The 22244-nt window shown below is 31.4% G+C and overlaps 1 protein-coding gene across 1 annotated transcript; it reads right to left on the reverse strand.

Moving 5' to 3' along the window:
• Positions 1 to 362: 362 nt before the first annotated feature.
• LOC143046724 (bone morphogenetic protein 10-like) lies at positions 363 to 3297 on the reverse strand. The gene is made up of 2 exons (XM_076219824.1): positions 2700 to 3297; positions 363 to 1375 (listed from the first exon to the last, which is right to left on the reverse strand). The coding sequence occupies exons 1-2, from the start codon at positions 3019 to 3021 to the stop codon at positions 543 to 545; spliced, it is 1155 nt and encodes a 384-aa protein (XP_076075939.1). The 5' UTR covers positions 3022 to 3297; the 3' UTR covers positions 363 to 542.
• Positions 3298 to 22244: the final 18947 nt, after the last annotated feature.

A 22244-nucleotide genomic window follows, 5' to 3' on the forward strand; every position in this document is an offset into this window, starting at 1 on the left:
AATGTTGGTGTTATCAAATATTTTGAAGAGTGTTCAAGTGAACCCTCATTTTACCTAACCGCATGGAAAAGTGGTGTATTGACAGAATGAACTGCAAAAACAGTCAAAAAGACTGGACTCGTCTGATCGGCTCAACGAAAACATAAAATCAAACAAAAACATTTAAAAACAAGCTCACTAACTACCAATCTAAGAATACTCGCAGTTTACTGAAAGCAAGTTTTAAAAATTAAGTATTTCAGTTGACGTTTGCATTTAATCCATAATATTGTTATGCATATATACATGCATTATATTTCATTTGTTTTTGTACTGACTATATTTTTTTTTCGCACTTATAAGCTTATAAATGATTAAATGCATTAATCTTTATTAAGTATTTATTGATTCAAATAATAACAAAAAGATAATACAATTAAATAAAAAAACAAATCATTCATACCAAGCAAAAACGATTAAAAGCAGGTCAATAAATATAATAGTTTAACAGTTATTGGTCAGCAAATCTGAAAGCACAATGGCAAAATGTTTCATTAACGTTTTCATCGACATCCACACGAACCTGCAACCATATCATCATGTAAGCGAACTACTATTTCGTCTTGTTCGTAATATAATAGTTTAAGGGGTTTTAACTTGGTTGGTACACAACATGGCATTGGTGCGGCCTTTGGTTGGCCAAGTCTCATTAAACTTTGTAACATGGCATGATTTGTTGGTGTAAACTTTTCAGCCACTGGTGATTTACAAACGCCTGTACATATTTTTGCATTGAATACTTTAGGGTATACAATCCATTGTCCCCATCCTAAATGATTAAAATCAACGTCAAAATCTTGTAATTGGCACATTTTTCGTTTTTTTCTTCCTTTCGTTCTATTTTTTCTTCTCTCTTTCATCTGTATTGCACGTTTTGATCTCGATAATTGTTCTGCAGGGTCCATTTTCATAATCTTTTCGTACATTTCATGAAGAAATCCTTTATCTTGAGAAAATATAATTAATAAAGCGTCATTTTTCGTTTTTACTTCTTCTCGCCGAAGCTTTTGAATTTTATTTGACGGTTCGAATTTGATATTTTTCTTGATAGATACTTTTATAGTAATGTTACCATGAACCTGGTTAATCAGTGATTTAATAGTCTTTGATAAATCTACAACCGAATATTTCCCATCTACTTCAACATTTTCGTTTGAATGGTACTTTAAAATCGAATGTCCGTTTTGTTTGATGACATATTTAACTTTTGTTTTGCGACTTATAGATTCTTTGTTCTGATTAAGTCGCAGTTCCACTCTTTTTATTTGTTCCTCCACAGATAATGCGTGAACCTTGAACTTGTATACGTCATACATTCTGTTAAATTGTTTAAGTTCTGGAAAAGAAAATAAATACATTGTAAATATATGATAAAGCAGCAATGTTCCAAAAATTAAAACTAACTACCCCTTTTACAATTGCAATCATACTTTAATTAAATTAAAAGAAATCAGGAATACACATTGTGCTTGTCTAATATATATATTGCTTACATCCACTTCATTTGAACTTGGTAGATACATGTAGTTGTCTCATTGTCTTTCATATCACATATCACATATGAAATAACTTTTTGTTTTACTATGTTGAGTAATTTTTTAGGACCGTGCGTAATGACCATTTTTTTAGTTTGTATGTACATATACATTAAATTTACTGATAACTTCAAAATAGTAACAAGAAGATTTTATTTTCCGGGATCTTCGTTACTCTTAAATGTACTTTACTTATAAATAAGGAGATATGGTTGCATTGTCAATGGTTCAACTATCCAACAGAGTTCAAATGACAAAGACAAAACCAATTATAGGTCAACATAGGGACTTTATAAAAAAAACTTTAGAGAAACCTGACAGCTTAATTGAAATAACACAATGTCCAATGCCAACTATCAAATTACTAAATGGTGAAATGAAATTCCATAAACCTCGATACACAAACATGTTTGGCTGTGGTATTAAAATATGATCCATTTCAAATAAGTGATAAAAGTCGCACAAAGGTGTCAACTTGATCGGGAAATCTAGATGGCTTAAATATGCAAACAGGGTAATAACTTTTTGATACCCGTTTGTTTACTTAAATCGTTGTTAAATACACTCTTAATCCTAATTTTACTATAATTTGGAGCAGATATTAACTTATTTGTATATCTTACGTAGGAACAATCCAATTTTGTTGAGAAAAAAAAAAACTCCCCCGCATTTAAATTAATGCTTGATTAAGGAAAATGCATGATAAGAATGTAAGGCAGAAATCTGATCAGATATTTAAAATACCATACTGAAGTTAAAAAGAAATTCCAAGCGATGATTTAGGAGAAGCTAATGATATCAAAGAGCGTGGCGAGCCTTATTTATTTTGCGTTTCAAATGCCAAAATTCCCCCTATAACTAATGAAAGTAAAATACTATTTGAATTCAAAATTTTCATATATTAGAGAAATTCGGTAACGAACCGTAATTGTACAAATGCTTCTAAAAGTGTGCTTATGAAGGACGATTGTCGGGGGAAAGTACTGCAAATGCTCCGCATTTGTTGCAAGTTTGTTTTTGAAATATATAATACTGTCATACTAAGCCGGTTATTATTTGAAAGCAATATGGTTTTAAATAAAACGTTAAATTTTTTAAGCAATAATTCATAAGAATAATACTTACTTGATGAAAAACTTCTAACTGTGTCAGCAGTATCCAAATCTCCACTTGTGTCCAGCATCCCAGAAGCTTTGAAGACGTCATTTCCATTTTCTAATTTATTCAATAAATCAAACATGTATTCAGCAGACATAACTTGGTCTGATCTTTTAGGAGTAATGTGTGTTAGTTTTACAGCCTCAGTTTCGGACAAAAAATTGTTTTTTAAAACAGTTGATGGTGTTCGGTAATTTTTCGATAAGTCTAAAAAGTCACTAAAACAAACTACAGATCGGAAAATAAATAACGATAAAAAATTAGCTGCTTGTATATTGATGGTCCACATGTTGGCTCTAACGTTACTTTCTGACAACTGAATCTGATAAGAGATATGTGTTGGTTTTTAAATACATGTAGGTCTGAATATAATTCTATAGAATTAATTGTACGGCAAATTGGTCGGTGATAGCTCAATGTCAATCGCTAAATCGCAGAAGAAAAGTGAAAGATTAAAATATACCGCCACTAATAAGCGTTATCATTTGACCTATTGATCTCAGATCGTATTATCTACGTAGCTAATCCTATCTCGTTATATTCTGTTTTTAGTACTTATCTTCGTGTTTTTAGAATACATTATGACTTTGATGAAATTGCAGACAACCATTTCTGAATGATAGGTGTGGGAAAATAGGATTTTAGGTAATTTTAATATTTGATGATCGATTGTGCATGTATCAAATTTAAGAATAAAATTAAAGTTTATTATTGAAAGAAATAAAATATAAGATGAAAAAATCGTAGTTTGTAAATCAATATTTAAACAACTTTAAATCAATCAAAATTAATTAAGAAAAATGAATTTCTTTTAAAAAAGAGAAAATAATTTCTAAAGTTCTTGAAGTATGTGCCGCTGGATGTGAAGCGACCAAAGTTACAAATTCAATTAATAAATTTCAAAGCTAATATATTGTTGTCCTGTTAATGTATTAGTCGGAGTTGTGTGTTTAAAAAACATTTAAAACAATCGCATTGCTAATATGGAGTATAGCAGAATTTTGATGGTCGAAATGATTGACATTTATTTGTACTACAGGGACAATGCATATTTTACAATCGTGTACAGGAGTTTTTGATTGGCGTACTGTTGCCTGCTGCATAGTCAGTAATCGGATGTGAAACTGTAAAGAGGTTCTTCCTAATTTACCAGTAACTTTTATTGTTCTTATTTTACCATATAGGACAGGAAAAATCAATTCTTTACTTAAAATTGCCTCGTGCGTCCCCGGACACATAATGTTACATTTCTGAAGACTAGTTTTAATCAAATTTACTTATACATGTACCTCAAATGCAAAATTTATGGATCTCTTCGCTCCAAGATTACAAGTGTCGGGATATTAATAACCATTTAAAATCTGAAAGGCTATCAAACTTATAGGATGCAAACAATTATTACTCCGGTGCTCTGTGTTAGTTCTGGTTGCATGTAAAGCTGGATCCGTTTCTAAGTTATTTACAAAAAATTAACTAAGCTACTGTTATTTTTCATTCTCCATTAACTGTTGATTTTTTTTTCTCAATATTTTTATTTTAGTTCTTTGGGACGGGGGTAAGAGGCAATATTTCATTTTAATTCGGTCGATCATATTCACTTTCCACCTAGAAAAATCCTTTATTTTTTTTTTTGACGAAATATGGTTTGAACAATGCAATTCATAATCAGTTAGTAATTTTATAGCATGGCTTTACTTTCGCTTTTATTTTTACACATAACTCTGATTTCAATATAAAAGAATAGTGATAATAAATAGAAAAGAATCAAAAGAGGTGCAAAATGTAAGGATTCATACAGTAATCATTTTCAAAACGTCTTTGAATAAAATTTATACGTATCCTCAGAGATGGCTAACTTCAATTTTCAGAGATTTTGGCATTTTTATCACAATTAAAGTTATCATGTTATATATTACAATTCGTTTTTTGTTATTGGTATCCCTCGATCAAAATATTACAAAAAACTTAAACTTTCCATATTTTCTAAAAATTGCCTTCAACAACAATTTTATAGCGCTGTAAAACATTTTGGTTTTATTAATTTATAAAAGAATAAAACGGTAGCGAAATCATTTGGGTATATTGTTCTGGCTCTTTCCGGTCCAAATTTCACCAGATGTTTTTCAACTTTGTGAATGTTGTCCTCTTGAGTGATTCCGATTTTCGTGGAGTACGCTGTATGCCTTTATCTGAAAGAGAACAAAGATCATCTGTTTCAAAGCATATTGGAAAATTATAGCGTGCTGTGTAAAAAATTATATGAATTTCCATGAAAGTAACTTATATTTTTTTTTATTTCGTGTACAAAGTAAGATAACCCGTGTTACGAACTGAGTGAGAGAAAAATGAAATGTGGAACATGTATTTCACTTTTTACTTCAAAGGAAATATATATATATATATATATAATTATACAGTTTGAATTTTAAATTTAGCTTTTTTTTTTTTAACAAAATTTATATAGCTATCATTATTGGGATCTTACTAATTTAGTTGGCAACTCGTACTTTAGTTTTATTTTGAATGATTCGAAAAATGTTTATATAGTATCTCATTAAACAACTTTTGCTTGGTATTTTTCTTATTTTGATTATTATAAGACATACAGATATTATATAATTTGTATATAGCTTTGCAGACAAATATGTGAAAATTAGAAGAAATAAAATAGTATTATAAAATCAGGTAGTACAGATTATTATTTTTTTTTTTTTTAAACACCATAAATACAATTAAATCGATACTCTTACAAAAATAATTCATTTTGCAACCAATCTACAATTACATTAGTATTAATTGTATTACTTGGAAACTTTTTAAGTACTTAGAATTACAATAAAATATTTACGTAAACAGGTGTGTATATAAGATACGGATTAGTACTAATCCTATTTCTTCTTCAATCCTCTATCACTCCCACCACTATACATTTATCATTTCTTTTTACAAATTGATGAGCGATCTTTAATTAGTCCGGCGACAAAATTTTAATCTGCGAACGGCCAGACAACTCGAACAAAAGTTTTAATAAAATACGTGGGAAAATGTTTAAGCAGGAAATTAGAAAATATTGAAAAGCTTTTGTGATTTTTTTTAACTTGTGAAAAACGATTAGTTATTCAGATATACTAAGGAAATACGGTAAAATGTTATTCCTCAACCGAGATCATATGTTTGTCTTCATTCAATAATATTGTGGTTTTTTTTTTACTTTTGCAAAAGTGTTTGAAAATTATTTATGCAAAATGAAAAAAGAAAAACATTAAATGATTGCAAATACGGAAAGAAATTTTAAAAAAATCGAAAGATTTTGTTTTATTATAGAAAATCAAAATGTCCCTTGTAAGTTTTTGTTTTACCTCTCTGGCTTTCACTTGATTTATTTTTTTCATTTTCATCTAATGCATGTGTATAAAATCATAAGAAGAAACGAATGAGTTCAAATTTTTGATGGAAATGATAAATATGTATATGTGTCAGGATATTCTCTTTTTAATGTTAAAGTTATAAGATGGATTCAGATGATATTTTTTTTATTATTTATATTTAGATAGAATGACCAGAAACATGTTGATAATCGTGATTTTTAAATAAGTCTAATAAGGTGCCCGTGTTACACAAAATTAAATGTTTCTTTTTATGCCGGTGTCACACATTGGCGTATAGACCGGCATGCACCAAACGTACAGAGAAAATTGACAAAGACGGTACACGTTAGTTGCACGCCAGAGAAACGCTAATCAATCGTTAAACGCGCGTTGCATAAGTTTGAAGTACGTCGAAATAGTAAGGTATCCGCTTGGTGAACGCTACAACTCGAGGAAATTTTTAAGCAGCATAAAAATGTTCATCCAGCTCAAGTGTGTCTAGCGTATACTTGCACGCTACACGAACGTAATACATACGCTACAAGCGCGTTGAAAACGCTACAGAAAAGTTTGAGACACGTTAAGGGCACGTTGTATACGCTTCCAGGTCGTTCTACTTTAACTACATGTAAAACGTATGCGTGTGTGTTTGTAACAAACACCCCACAATAGAACGTCCAATATACGACCGGAGCGCGTCTCAAATGCGTTAAAGAAACGTTTTTCCTTCGTAGCGTGCATTCCATCTACGTTAGACAAACGTCAGGCATACGCAAACATACGTTTTTTTGAACGCCCGACAAACGTTTATGTACGCTTCTCGTACGCCCAATACACGGCTATGGCTCGTTGTGCACACGTTACAGACATGATTGACAGGTTGAATGCATCCAAAATTACTAGTGTGTTGGCAGCGTACATGATTTTTTAACACACCCGGCGTACGTTGGAGCTATACGCTGATATGTGACGCCGGTATTAGACAGCTGCAAAATATTATATATTTAAAGGGACCAGCCGAAACCCGCCTCCGTGTGTGGGATTTTTTTTTAGCTGTATTGAAAACAGATTGGTTGACTTCGGCTGTATTCTGCTCTTAGGTCGACTTGTTGTCTCTTTGACGCATTATCCGTTTCCATTCTCAATTTTATTTAAAACGCAAACGAGATCAATATCATACAATTATATATAATACATAAAGGGGATATATTTTTATTTTCAGAAGTGTTTGGAGATTTGATAACATGGGTATATCACCCTCAATCCACTATCACAAATGCTAAGTTGGGTATACCCATATTTTATTTCAAGTTATCAAAAGGGATTATATACAAGTTATCCTCTCTAGATATACATATAATCACAGTTGATAATGACATGACCGTTTATGACGAACACATGAAAAGGATATATCTACAACAACAAAAGAAGATATTAATATTTATACTGCACTCGATCTATTTGAGCAGTCAAAATGTGTTGACTGTATATTTCTATGTCATATACAGTCACTGACCCTATATCCCTTTTCCTCGTGAATATTTAAATAGAAATTGCCGAAATAATATTGAATTATTCATACAACCTCTTCAACCTGTTCTTGTTTCCAATGCATACAACGATGCATAGAACGACTCAACCTTGTTTCTTTTGTAATTATTGGAAAAACATATTTAATTTTTTAATATTTTTTGTTTGCAACCAAATCATTATGTTTTATGCTTATGGTTAATATTTAAGTCCATACTCAAACGATTTCGTTCACGATCGAGCGTTGGTTTCAACAGGTAAATGTAAATTTCATTGTGTTGTATGTTACTCCGCAAGCATGATGTGAGGCCTTTTTAAAGGGAATTTCCCCCAATATTTAAATCAAATAAATAACCTTAACGCATTAAACAACAATTGAAAATGTTTTTTTTAGATTGCAGTATAAAGACAATAATAGTGCATTGACTTGACATATCAACGATATAAGGATTCGGCCCGAAAAGGGAAATAGCTCGGCACAGCCTCGCATTTCCCCGTTTCTAAGCCTCATCCTTATATCGTTGATATGTCAAGTCAATGCACTATTATTGTCTATAAATATAGCTAGAGAAATTGAAATCCAAGTGTAAGTTGTAAAGACAGTCAAAAACAAGTGTTATCTGTGCATGTATGTTCTGATTCTCTGTGTACATCTGCTTAAAGAGTGTTCAAATCAACATACATTCTATGTTATTCTCCTTTGCCAGCAAAAGAAGTTATTTTTCCCTTAGTTTAAAAACATTTATATCTTACTTCATCGTGGAAACCCCAAGTTTTCGTGTACAATCTTCAACGGGATAGTACCAGCTGCATGTAGATGTGGATTAGGTTTATTATTATCTAGGTGCAGATATGCATGTAGAGAGAATTGCACTTTTCTAGCAGGATAACCTGAGTTAGGAGATCGTTTGTATAAAGTTAGTACTCATCTTTCGCTTGAATATATTCATATTTTAGTCAAGGCTTAATATCTTTCCTTTCCAATAAACCCTCATTTTCCAATTATAGTTCAAATTTCCCGCTTTCATCCTGGACGAACCCTATTTAACGAACTTACCATTGTATGCATTGTTAATTTATTCAGGTCCTCAACATGAATGAAACATTTGCCACTGAACGTAAAACAAACATAACTCATGGAACTAATCATGCATCATATTGAATATTTTATGTGATCATTGTGTAATAAAATCTACATTTAAATCCTTGTTTCATTTTACAACATAAGAATTAAGAGAACTTCAATGCATTTTAACTAGATTCTTGAAAGGAGTAGGTCACTGAATTTGTTTCAGGCCAGGTCTGTTTCATTATTATATTATATTGCATGTATACTGTAGCTCATTTCAAATAAAAATAAACGGATACAAATAGTTCAAAGGGAAAAATTGACAGATATTTGTAAAAAAAAATTAGTATTTATCCCAAAATAATATAAAAGGGCTAAGCCAAAGCCAAAACTATATTGGTAGTAAAGCTATGTGTTTTCTTTATGATACAAAGTAATTCAGTTTGATCTTTCGATGCAAATCTGACAAATGCATGTGAAATATGCAAATGTGAATTAAAATGTAACCAACAACTCGAAGCGTTGAATAGCATTTTTATTTAATGCCAATATTTAAAATTTTTGTAAAATATTTATGGTATACGATATAGATTCTGTATTATCTTACCTGTTATATATATAAATTATTACGAATATCATTGGTTAGGAGCGAATAGGCAGCCCGGTGTATATTTAATAAACGGTCAGGTACCTTGCAAGTTTATAAAACGCGCTCAGTGTGCTCGAATAATTAGCTAGAAGTAGAGTTATTAGATATAAGAAGATGTGGTATGAGTGCGAATGAGACAACTCTCAATCCAAGTCACAATTTATAACAGTAAACCATTTAATGTCAAAGTACGGTCCTCAACACGGAACCGAACAGTACGCTATAAAAGGTGTAAAACCATGCTAAAGGGAAAACCATGCAAAAGGGAAAACCAACGGTCTAATATATATTATATATTATAAAAAAAAAAAAAGAAGAAACTAGAAACGAGTTATGTTCCTTTAGAAAAAAAGATGTTGTTCTCAAATTAACGTACTTGCCAGGCTTTGGCTACACAATATGTACTTATAGGTGTATAAGCGCTTCATCTTTCAAATAAGCTTTGTATTTTAAAATAGTTTTGGCTGCGAGTTTCACTTAAATGAAAATCTAAATGCGCATCTGGTACCGCTATTAAAGTCATACAGCCAAGAGCACACTGTGTAATTATATATTTTGCTATGTCCATTTGGAATTTGAATACCTTACGATTTTGAACCTGTATGTGAAATTAGTGTGAATTATTCCTAAGGCTAAGTTACTCTTAATCCCTAAAGTGCATATCATTTCGCAGTTGTAGATATACAACACATGTAGAAGAGCAGTGTATATGAAGGAAAAGTCATGTCAAGCCGTGACTCAAAATCTTAAAAAGGTCACGGTTCAGTTATTAAAAACATAATGATATATATATTTATGTATAATTCGTCTAAATATCAGCCCAACAATGTAAAATCTGTAAATTTGCTGTAGCAAATTTTGTTTCTTCCATGGCTGGGACTCGAAGTATTCTAGATATCGTGGCACCAAATTGCCTCCCTTGCACTCGCTAGACCACACGACCACCTAGACTCTTCAATAATAAAGCTTTCGACCACTTAGGCTCTACAATAATAAAGCTTTCGATATAAATATCCCCCTCTGAACAATTAATTGCGATTTTTTCTGTATGGATCTTAATTATAAACCTCATCATTGATATGGTGATATTTTGTATTTCGTCATGGATGAAATTCGTTGCCTATGTTTTTTATAATAAATTTGCGACCTTGACAATAATTAAATAAATGTCTATTGTTTTTATTGAAGGAAATACGCCAACACGTTGTTGTTGTTGTGCATGGAATTTAAAGCACCTAAAGGACACAGCCCTAGTGAGAAATAATCATTCAGTGTAAATAAGCCACATCCGTTGACGTCATCTGTTGTGATTATCTCATCTACTTCAATGAATGCATCTACTATTTCATTTATTTAGAGCAATTTTCTTTTACTCTTACTAACACTACAAACTCCTCAGAGTCTGAATTGACCAGTTTTTGTGCTCGACCAGTAAAATCGAGCACACATTTTACTCGACTGTACTTAACTGTACTTAAGTGTACTCGACTAGGTCTCGACTTTACTTAATTAGTCTGATTCAGTACTTGATGATCTTTGTGTAGTCTGAAATGGTCTTGACAAAGGCTCGACCTGTCTCGACCTGTCTTGACTAGTCTCGACCTGTCTCGACTAGTCTCGACTCAGTCTCAACCAGTCTCGACCTGTCTGGACTAGTCTTGACCTTCAAATTTAGGTTTGACTGGTGTAAATCAGCCCATCTAACTAAATTAAATATTGATCTTACAAAATTTAAGCTTATTAGGTAGTTTGATTTATTGCTGTGAAATGAAAGAATTTAATTTTACAATATGTAAAAAAAAAATTATTATATAAAAATTCAGATAGGCATCTTTAATTTTTTTTATAACTTTTTCAAATCAACTTGGATTTTCATCAAACTATGCAGATATCTTAGATATATATCAAGCTTACTGAATCCCATTTCATTTAGTTTTTTGTTGTATTTCTGTAAAATTTAAGAATTAAAGTAATTTTGGTAAAAAAAAGGCTAGAATTTGCAATTCGTACAAAATAGAGATATTACACTTTAATTTTTTTAATAACTTTTTCAAATCAACTAGGATTTTCATCAAACTATGCAGCTATCTTACATATATATCAAGCTTACTGAATCCCATTTCATTTAGTTTTTTGTTGTATTGCTGTAAAATTTAAGAATTAAAGTAATCTTGGTATAAAAAGCTAGAATTTGCAATTCGGACAAAATAGAGATAGTACACTTTAATTTTTTTAATAACTTTTTCAAATCAACTTGGATTTGCATCAAACTATGCAGCTATCTTACATATATATCAAGCTTACTGAATCCCATTTCATTTAGTTTTTTGTTGTATTGCTGTAAAATTTAAGAATTAAAGTAATCTTGGTATAAAAAGCTAAGATTTGCAATTCGGACAAAATAGAGATGGTACACTTTAGTTTTTTTCAAAACTTTTTCAAATCAACTTGGATTTTCATCAAACTATGCAGCTATCTTAAATATATATCAAGCTTACTGAATCTTATTTCATTTAGTTTTTTGTTGTATTGCTGTAAAATTTAAGAATTAAAGTAATCTTGGTATAAAAAGCTAGGATTTGCAATTTGGACAAAATAGAGATAGTACACTTTAATTTTTTTAATAACTTTTTCAAATCAACTTGGATTTGCATCAAACTATGCAGCTATCTTACATATATATCAAGCTTACTGAATCCCATTTCATTTAGTTTTTTGTTGTATTGCTGTAAAAATTTAAGAATTAAAGTAATCTTGGTATAAAAAGCTAGGATTTGCAATTCGGACAAAATAGAGATAGTACACTTTAATTTTTTTAATAACTTTTTCAAATCAACTTGGATTTGCATCAAACTATGCAGCTATCTTAAATATATATCAAGCTTACTGAATCCCATTTCATTTAGTTTTTTGTTGTATTGCTGTAAAATTTAAGAATTAAAGTAATCTTGGTATAAAAAGCTAGGATTTGCGATTTGGACAAAATAGAGATAGTACACTTTAATTTTTTTAATAACTTTTTCAAATCAACTTGGATTTGCATCAAACTATGCAGCTATCTTACATATATATATCAAGCTTACTGAATCCCATTTCATTTAGTTTTTTGTTGTATTGCTGTAAAAATTTAAGAATTAAAGTAATCTTGGTATAAAAAGCTAGGATTTGCAATTCGGACAAAATAGAGATAGTACACTTTAATTTTTTTAATAACTTTTTCAAATCAACTTGGATTTTCATCAAACTATGCAGCTATCTTAAATGTATACTAAGCTTACTCAATCCCAGGTCATTTTGTTTTTTGTTGTATTGCTGTCAAATTTAAGAATTAAATTAATCTAGGTCAAAAAAGCTAGAATTTGCCGTTCGAACAAAATAGAGATAGTACACTTTAATTTTTTTTATAACTTTTTAAATTCAACTTGGATTTTATTTAAACTGTATAGCTATCTTGGTGATGTATTCTTCTTACTGAATTCCAGGTGGTTATAAAGTTTGTTGTATTGCTGTCAAATTAAAGAATTAATTTAATCTAGGTAAAAAAAAGCTAGGATTTGCAATTCGGACAAAATAGAGAGAGTACACTTTAATTTTTTTAATAACTTTTTCAAATCAACTTGGATTTGCATCAAACTATGCAGCTATCTTACATATATATCAAGCTTACTGAATCCCATTTCATTTAGTTTTTTGTTGTATTGCTGTAAAATTTAAGAATTAAAGTAATCTTGGTATAAAAAGCTAGGATTTGCGATTTGGACAAAATAGAGATAGTACACTTTAATTTTTTTAATAACTTTTTCAAATCAACTTGGATTTGCATCAAACTATGCAGCTATCTTACATATATATCAAGCTTACTGAATCCCATTTCATTTAGTTTTTTGTTGTATTGCTGTAAAAATTTAAGAATTAAAGTAATCTTGGTATAAAAAGCTAGGATTTGCAATTCAGACAAAATAGAGATAGTACACTTTAATTTTTTTAATAACTTTTTCAAATCAACTTGGATTTTCATCAAACTATGCAGCTATCTTAAATGTATACTAAGCTTTCTCAATCCCAGGTCATTTTGTTTTTTGTTGTATTGCTGTCAAATTTAAGAATTAAATTAATCTTGGTCAAAAAAGCTAGAATTTGCCGTTCGAACAAAATAGAGATAGTACACTTTAATTTTTTTTATAACTTTTTAAATTCAACTTGGATTTTATTTAAACTGTATAGCTATCTTGGTGATGTATTCTTCTTACTGAATCACAGGTTGTTATAAAGTTTGTTGTATTGCTGTCAAATTTAAGAATTAATTTAATCTAGGTAAAAAAAAAGCTAGGATTTGCAGTTTCGACAAAATAGAGAGGGTACACTTTAATTTTTTTCATAACTTTTTCGAATCAACTTAGATTTTCATCAAACTCTACAAATATCTTTACAATATATTGATCTTACTTAATCATGGGTTGTTATTTTGTTTGGTGTATTTCTGTCAAATTTAAGAAATTAATTAACCTAGGTCAAAAAGCTACGATATTAGAAATATATCTTTTCTCATAATTTGGGAAAAAGTATATATAAAATATTAATATAATTCCTTTAATGTTTTATTCCTTTTGATATACACTATATAAATATATCAAAAAGGGATGAAACATTAGAAATTATTAAAATAGTTCTTCTGATTTGTGGTGATTTATAAAGCAATACCTTCTGCTTGGGGCAAACTTATTAAAAAGATCACATCTACCAGAGAGTTTTAAATTCTAAATAACATTTATTCAAAGTTGCAACATCCTGTTAAATCTAAATCGCAGGCCTTTAATTCACTAGATAAGTAATACACGAGTTTAAGAAAAGTAGGGCTTTCTTTTTACCTGTAAAACTCACGTGTACTGATGTAATTAAATCATGTATAGTGTCATGTCATTAAATTTGACAAAAAAATATTTTAAAACTTCATAACAACCTGGGATTTAGTAAGATCACCAAGGTAGCTAAATAGCTTTAATAAAATCCAAGTTGATTTGAAAAAGTTAATAAAAAGCTTAAAGTGTACTATCTCTATTTTGTTCGAACTGCAAATTCTAGCTTTTTTTACCTAGATTAATTTAATTCTTAAATTTGACAGCAATACAACAAAAAACTAAATGAAATGGGATTCAGTAAGCTTGATATATATGTAAGATAGCTGCATAGTTTGATGCAAATCCAAGTTGATTTGAAAAAGTTGTTAAAAAAATTAAAGTGTACTATCTCTATTTTGTCCAAATTGCAAATCCTAGCTTTTTATACCAAGATTACTTTAATTCTTTAATTTTACAGCAATACAAAAAACTAAATGAAATGGGATTCAGTAAGCTTGATATATATGTAAGATAACTGCATAGTTTGATGCAAGTCCAAGTTGATTTGAAAAAGTTATTAAAAAAATTAAAGTGTACTATCTCTATTTTGTCCGAATTGCAAATTCTAGCTTTTTATACCAAGATTACTTTAATTCTTAAATTTTACAGCAATACAACAAAAAACTAAATGAAATGGGATTCAGTAAGCTTGATATATATCTAAGATATCTGCATAGTTTGATGAAAATCCAAGTTGATTTAAAAAAGTTATAAAAAAAATTAAAGATGCCTATCTGAATTTTTATATAATAATTTATTTTTTACATATTGTAAAATTAAATTCTTTCATTTCACAGCAATAAATCAAACTACCTAATAAGCTTGAATTTTGTAAGATCAATATTTAATTTAGTTAGATGGGCTGATTTACACCAGTCAAAACTAAATTTGAAGGTGAAGACTAGTCGAGACAGGTCGAGACTGGTTGAGACTGAGTCGAGACTAGTCGAGACAGGTCGAGACTAGTCAAGACAGGTCGAGACAGGTCGAGCCTTGGTCAAGACCATTTCAGACTACACAAAGATCATCAAGTACTGAATCAGACTAATTAAGTAAAGTCGAGACCTAGTCGAGTACACTTAAGTACAGTTAAGTACAGTCGAGACAATGTCGAGACTAGTCGAGTAAAATGTGTGCTCGATTTTACTGGTCGAGCACAAAAACTGGTCAATTCAGACTCTGAGGAGTTTGTAGTGTAAAGAACTCATCCTTTTTTTCCCCCCAATTTCGCCATGTACTTTTGTTTTTATTGGATTGATCCTACACTGCAATAGATTAGCTAATTATCGTGAAAGTCAATTCAAGTTTCAAGAAAGATAAGATTAGATTATTCTCAGGCAACGTCCGTTTACTAAAAGTTTTGTATAAAAGTTTCTTTTACCGTTGTCCTAGTAAAAACCTTCAAATACCTAAATAATTTGGGGACTTCTGTTTTATTTATTTTTTTGGAATTAGCTATTACAATAGTAGCCAGCTATTGATTGAAACAAATAATTTATATTTGGATATTGCAGACGTCAAGTGTTGTTTCAAGATGGCAGACCGATGACACAGGCATAGGCATAGTAAACATGTTGACGTACATATTCCAACCGGACGTGGCTACGTCTTTACACATAGAAAAGGGAGAGGCGAAAGATACCCGAGGGACATTAAAACTCATAAGTCGAAAATAAACTGACAACGCCATGGCAAACAAAGAAAAAGACTAGTAGACAAGCAAAAGTACACAAAACACAATATAGAAAACTAATTTTAAAAGACTGAGCAACTCAAATCTCACCAAAATATAGTAGTGCTCTGGATGGGTAATCAGATCCTGCTCCACATGTGGCACCCCTCGTAAGGGGACGGAATTGTAGTTACGACATAAGAACATGTCCGGTATCATCTGTGAAACGAATATTCCATAACTCGATCGTGATTGCGTCCGTAAAACTTTTACGGAGGGATGATTTCAACTTCACCAATTGTAACTCTTAATCGCTTCCTTGTGTGCAGCAACCCGCTATCAAGGAAACCATTATAAGACAAACAAGCCTTAACTATCGTACCAACTGGGAGATAGTTTACACATATGCATCCACTGGTTGAATGCTGCTATATGTAAATTGAAATGGTGAGTTCGCTATTGGGAAACTGAAATTGTCTCTTTTATCGTAAAGTTTTGTTTTCAACCGACCCTCTTGTCCTGTTATGAGACAGATTTCACTGTATCTATTGTATCCTTTATCTTAAATCCGATGATATTGAAAGAGAAGACTGCTTAAGTTTGAATATCTTGTGTCTAGTCCCTTTTGTATATTTAAGCAAACAAATATGATTAAAGTAAAAGACAGTCAAACAGATTCCCTATTCTATAGCATGGATTTGACTTATTGATGAATATGAGGCCAATGCCATTATAAGCCAAATGTGTAACACTTTAAGTCTACCCCGAGATTGCGCTGACGTCTGACGGTCTTTCTTGGAACTTAAGTGGATATTGAAAAGGTGCCTCTACTCATTACTCAAAATAGAATAGAAGACGCTAGAACAATCTTAGCTACTTTGGATCCAGCCTACATAGAACTGAATAGATGGGAGAAGATAGTACAATAATGATTATCTCATCGTCTCACCACTTTTGCATATTTAAGTAAATAAGTTATCATATAATGTTTAAACTAAAACCGAATACTAGTAGATTTATTACTAAAATTTATGATTTCAGCAAACCGTTGTCATATACATGTTATTACACATTCCAGATATTTAAGAAACAGAATAGTGCTATCTGTAATCCGATTGATCACCAGTTTACCACACACAATCGACATTGTGCTGTTCTAAAACTACTAAACGCTTCTTAATGAATTATTTGATTACTCCCAATCCTTTACTTTCCTTAAAATATAGATGAAAGTTTCTATAAAAGGTCCTAGAAGTTGCATCCCAAATAAGAGGCTTGTATACGAACACTGAACGGGGACCATTACAATGTATGTCAGTTCATAACCATTTCTCATATGATAAAGTATAGTGTAGCTGTCCACATATTCCATTGTACTCTTGTGAGAGTTGTCTCATTGGCAATCATACCATATCTTTTTCATGTAGATTTACTGCAGTTACTCGTGTTGTGTAGATGCCATAGAATGAGAATGTGTCCCTATGCCTGTACTGCATGACCTTATATTTTTACAGTTAGGGTGTTTTGCTTGTGAGAGATCTGTCTATATATTGCATTGGCTTTGTGTAGAATTGTCTCATTGGCAATCGCACCACATCTTTTTTATTATATTAACACGTTCAAGGTGTAAAAGAGTACGTAATTCAATATGACAACACATGCATGCGAGTTATCCACAGTGACTGCTGTGTATATGTAAAGAAGAATCACTGTGGAATAGATTAATACAAGTTATGATATAGGCTGAAAAGTAAAAGGAAATACTACCATTAGTTCAACAATAAAGTACTGTACTGTATCATTGGTGCTTAGAAATGTTTATGTTGGCGCAAATAAAAAAAATTGTTGACACTAATGAAATGCCTATTGGCGCAAATGAAGAGTTCCGATTTCTTTTTTGTGCCATAATCAGGTTATATAAAACGCAGTATGATTCGCAACAAGACAAGAGACCAAATGACACAAAAATTAACAACTATAGGTCACCGTTCGGCCTTCTACAATGAGCAAGGTACTAAAGTTTTGTTGTTGTTTTTTTTTTATCTGAAAAGATATCTTTAGTATCCTGAAAATTAGCCAAAATATAATTCCTTTGTGGTAATTTATGCATATTTACTAAATACACGGACAAATTATGTACAATAAAACTTAGGATCAGAATTCAAGCAATTTGATTGGACGAGGAGTTGTAAATATGTGCTAAATACTTATGCGTATCATTATTTGCCTTTTTTACGCATACTAAAAACCAACAATGTGGTAATTGGTATCAATTAAGTATAATAGTATGTAACAACCCCGAAAGGTCGAGTACATTTCATTCATGTTTATCAGACGAAAATTGTTTACGAGTTGCAAACAATTATCGTCTTTGACAAAATTCGTGTCAATTGTAAGTGCACAATTTAGTTTAAACAATATTTTATTTAAAAAAAATGCACAAAATACAATTATACAATTTGAATTACAGGGATTCGGAAACAAGAAAAACTTATATAAATCCGTCTCCCTTTAAAAAATGACAAAATTAGGAACATAGTATAAGAAACTCGTATAATGTAATTTTCAATTCTTATCTAACATGTTTATTCTGTGGTTTGCCCGTTACTCAGAAGTCAGTTTGATCGAAAAATGTGATCAACTCGTATTTTCATAATTTTAGTGCATGTAACTGAGAAATATGTTAACGTTTCGAAAATAAGGTAACATCAAATAAAGTTTCAACATCTTAATCGACATCGACATAAAAATAATTGTTACGGACCAAATCTCCCCGTTTCTAAAATAAATCTTTGTACAACTTTAAAAATATTTTCGTTTTCCTCATCACTAATTAGTTCACTACCTGATAATCATGTTTGTATATATATATTGGTAGTGCAGAAATGGTTTGTGTTCTGATGAGACGATAATTATGACATTCTAGCAAGATAATTAGCTTTATGAGCCTGAATAGGATATGCCAGTTAATCGTTCCCGAACTATACTAAGAAATATTGTGTTGCAATTAGTCAAGATAATTATGACATTTTTACGCCTTGATAAGTGTACAATTTGTAAATTGTTTGCAATGTTCGTGTATTTGACAAGTTATGCAAACTTCCTAAAAAGGATCACTCAATAACTTCCTGTTCATTGAACACTGACACCATTTTACACATGAGTAGCTAAGTTGAAAATTTTCATCACATTTTTCTCAGGAAAAACACTAAAAAGTGTTCTATAATTTGGTTGGTTGATATACAGCTATACCGTGTTGTGCATTTTCAGATTCATCACAGTCGTATAACAACTTTCTGTTTGCCGAAATATATGGGCGGGGGTATTACCTCCCATGGCGAGCTGTGGCTCACAGTTTCACTTTTTAAACATGTAAATTTTGGGCAAACATAGTTATTCTTTGATAAAAATTTGAGGAAAATGAAAAAAAGTATTCTTGTTAAAATGTGCAACGCGCTATAATCTTTCTTTTTCTTCTTCAAGGTAAGGAACCGAATTCAAATCTTGAATGTATGAGGTCCCGCGAAAACTAAAGCAATGTCGGACAACACAGAAAGTTTTCTCTTGGCTATTTACAGGATAAAACGTTCTCTATATATATACTAACAATTAAAACTATGTACAGGATGTTACTGTCTAAATTTTAGCAGAGCATGCCTTCAGGGCTGTGTCAGCTGATGTTGCGAATGTTGGCAGTTGGTTCCAGTCTCTAATGGTCCTTGGAAAAAAATGATTGTCCGAAGGCGTCTGTTGTGGCCCTTTCTTGGAAGAAGCGGTTTTTACCTCTGGTTCGGCTATCGTTTGGCGTTAGATATTGGTGCCTATCTATGTCTATCAGATCATGTTGGATTTTGAATAGCATGCATAGCCTATTTTGTTTCCTGCGGTCTTCAAGGCTTTCCCATTTTAAAGATGTTACCATTTTTGTTACACAGCCAGGTGTGCGGTCTGTGTAGTTGTTGTTAACAAATCTAGCTGCTCTTTTCTGTACCTGCTCGATTGCTTTTATTTTAGCCTGTTTCGTAGGGTCCCATACTGTGCTAGCATGCTCAACTGAAGGTCTTACTATTGTTGAATATGCTGCTGCTTTGACCGGTTTAGTGCAATCTTTTAGGTTACGTCGTATGAAGCCTAGTGTTTTGTTTCCTTTTCCCACTATGTTGTCGATGTGTCTGTCCCAGGTTAGATTATTGCTGATAGTAACTCCCAGGTATTTACTAGCTTCAACGGTGTCCAGTGTGTGTCCGTGTAATTTGTAATTAGTTGGTATTACAGGACGGTTCTTGGGTTGTATTCTAATTACAATGCATTTTTTTGCATTGAAGCTCATTTGCCACTTATCTTCCCAATCCTCTAATGATGTGAGATCTTTCTGTAGTAGGTCACTTTCTGCTTGGTTACTGATAGTTCGATAGAGGAGGCTGTCGTCTGCAAAAAGTTTGGTCTCTGATGATGTTGCTATTTCTGGCATGTCGTTTATGTAGGCCAGGAACAGTAGGGGTCCAAGGACTGTTCCTTGGGGAACACCAGAGAGTACTGGTACTTGTTCAGAGACAGCTCCTTCTAGAATAACGCTTTGCATTCTGTTTTGTAGGAATGATCTTATCCACCTGTTTGCTTTAGGATTTACTCCGTAGTACTCAAGTTTATGTAGTAGGCGATGGTGTGGCACTTTATCAAACGCTTTAGTAAAATCTAGTAGTATGATATCTACCTGGCTGTTACTTTTTAATTTCGATGCAATATCATGAATGGTGATGATTCTTTAAATTAGTTAAATAAGTAATTCAATGGTCAGGAAAGACACATACAACATGTATGTAGCTTATGTCAAAGAAACTATGTCACATTTAAAAATTAAGTACTGTCAATTCAGAAATTATTGAGAGCATATATTATTGCGATTTTATACGCCCGTAACCCTGTGTAACTCCGCCAAATTATGTATGTGCGTGTATGTCCCAAGTCAGGAGCCTGTAATTCAGTGGTTGTCCGTGTGTTGCGCAATATCATATTTGATTTTTCTTTTATTGTTTTGAAAATATATCAGGTTTAAGTTTTCTCGTTTGATTTGTTTTACATATGTCATTTCGTGGTCTTTGACAGCTTGTTTTGGGGTTTGGGTTTGCATCTTGTTGTACGCTGTCCGATGATCTATAGTTTCTAACTTCTATATCATTTGATCACTAATGAAGATTTGTCTCATTAGAAATCAGAACAAATCTTCTAATTTAATATTGGCGAAGCACAAATAAATAAAAAAAAAGTAACGAATAAAAAAGGGAAACTATTTACGGTAACAGGTATTTCCGTAAAACGACGAACATTTTCGCCTTTATTTTTAGGGGTCATCCATAATTGTCAACCATTTTCCAAAGTGTACAAAACATAAATTTTTTCAGACCCCCCACCCTCCCTCAGAAAGTGTACATCAACCATTTTCAGATTTCAAGACAAGAATCAATAATTCTTAATAAAAAGAAGATCCTGTCTAATAAAGTTTAGTTTAATATAGAAATTTGCATTGAAAAGAATCTGAAACATATCTTACTGTTTTATTTCATTTGATGAAAAAAAAGCGTACTGTAAAAATGTTGATTTTTTAACCCCCTCCTCCCTAGTGTACCTTTTGTACACTTTGGAAAATGGTTGGTAATTATGGATGACCCCTTACGCCGTTTGACTATTTAATGTCGTATGTTTTGTTAATATGCAGTAATGTATGTATATTTTTATGATTCATTTTTTGCTTTTAACTTTAAAAAAATATAAATTCGATAATTGCTGTATTATTGAATGTCGTATAATCGTTATGTATTATCGCCATACAATATGTGAATGAATGATAATTGTCGAATCGGAAATGACCAGTTAATGTTGTATTATTAAGTCTTTAAACTGGATTGGTAATTGTTATGCTTTCATATCGCCAACTGGTCAGACCAAACTTAGTCTATACCTGTATCTAACAAGACAGAACTTAGGCTCTATGAAATGGTCTCATTCTTCTGTTTAGAAATTGGCGTTTCAATTAACCCTGATAGATACATGTCTTATACCACGCCTCCTTAGTCTTATATTGGATACTTTATACTAGGCTTTCCAATTACACTATACTTACTTTGCTATGTTTATATCATATGAATAGTAACATGGGGCAATGGTGTACAGACCAACATATGAAAAACTGCAAAAAATCAGTTGAAAATTCTATAGACAAAGCACAAAAAGTATAAAAAAAAGGACAGATTAGAGAGTACTCGCAATTACTGAGAGCTACAAATGTAGTCTAAAGCCAATAAGAACTTATAAAAAAAATCATGTAT

The sequence above is a fragment of the Mytilus galloprovincialis genome, chromosome 9 (assembly GCF_965363235.1).
Source record: "Mytilus galloprovincialis chromosome 9, xbMytGall1.hap1.1, whole genome shotgun sequence".
In the NCBI taxonomy this organism is placed as follows: Eukaryota; Metazoa; Mollusca; class Bivalvia; order Mytilida; family Mytilidae; genus Mytilus; species Mytilus galloprovincialis.

Excerpts from the sequence above, each read along its gene's own strand:
- LOC143046724 (XM_076219824.1), bottom strand. The coding sequence starts at position 3,021 with ATGTGGACCATCAATATACAAGCAGCTAATTTTTTATCGTTATTTATT. Across the intron at positions 1,376-2,699 it reads AGTTAGAAGTTTTTCATCAA|AACTTAAACAATTTAACAGA; the intron begins GTAAGTATTATT and ends TTTCTTTTCCAG.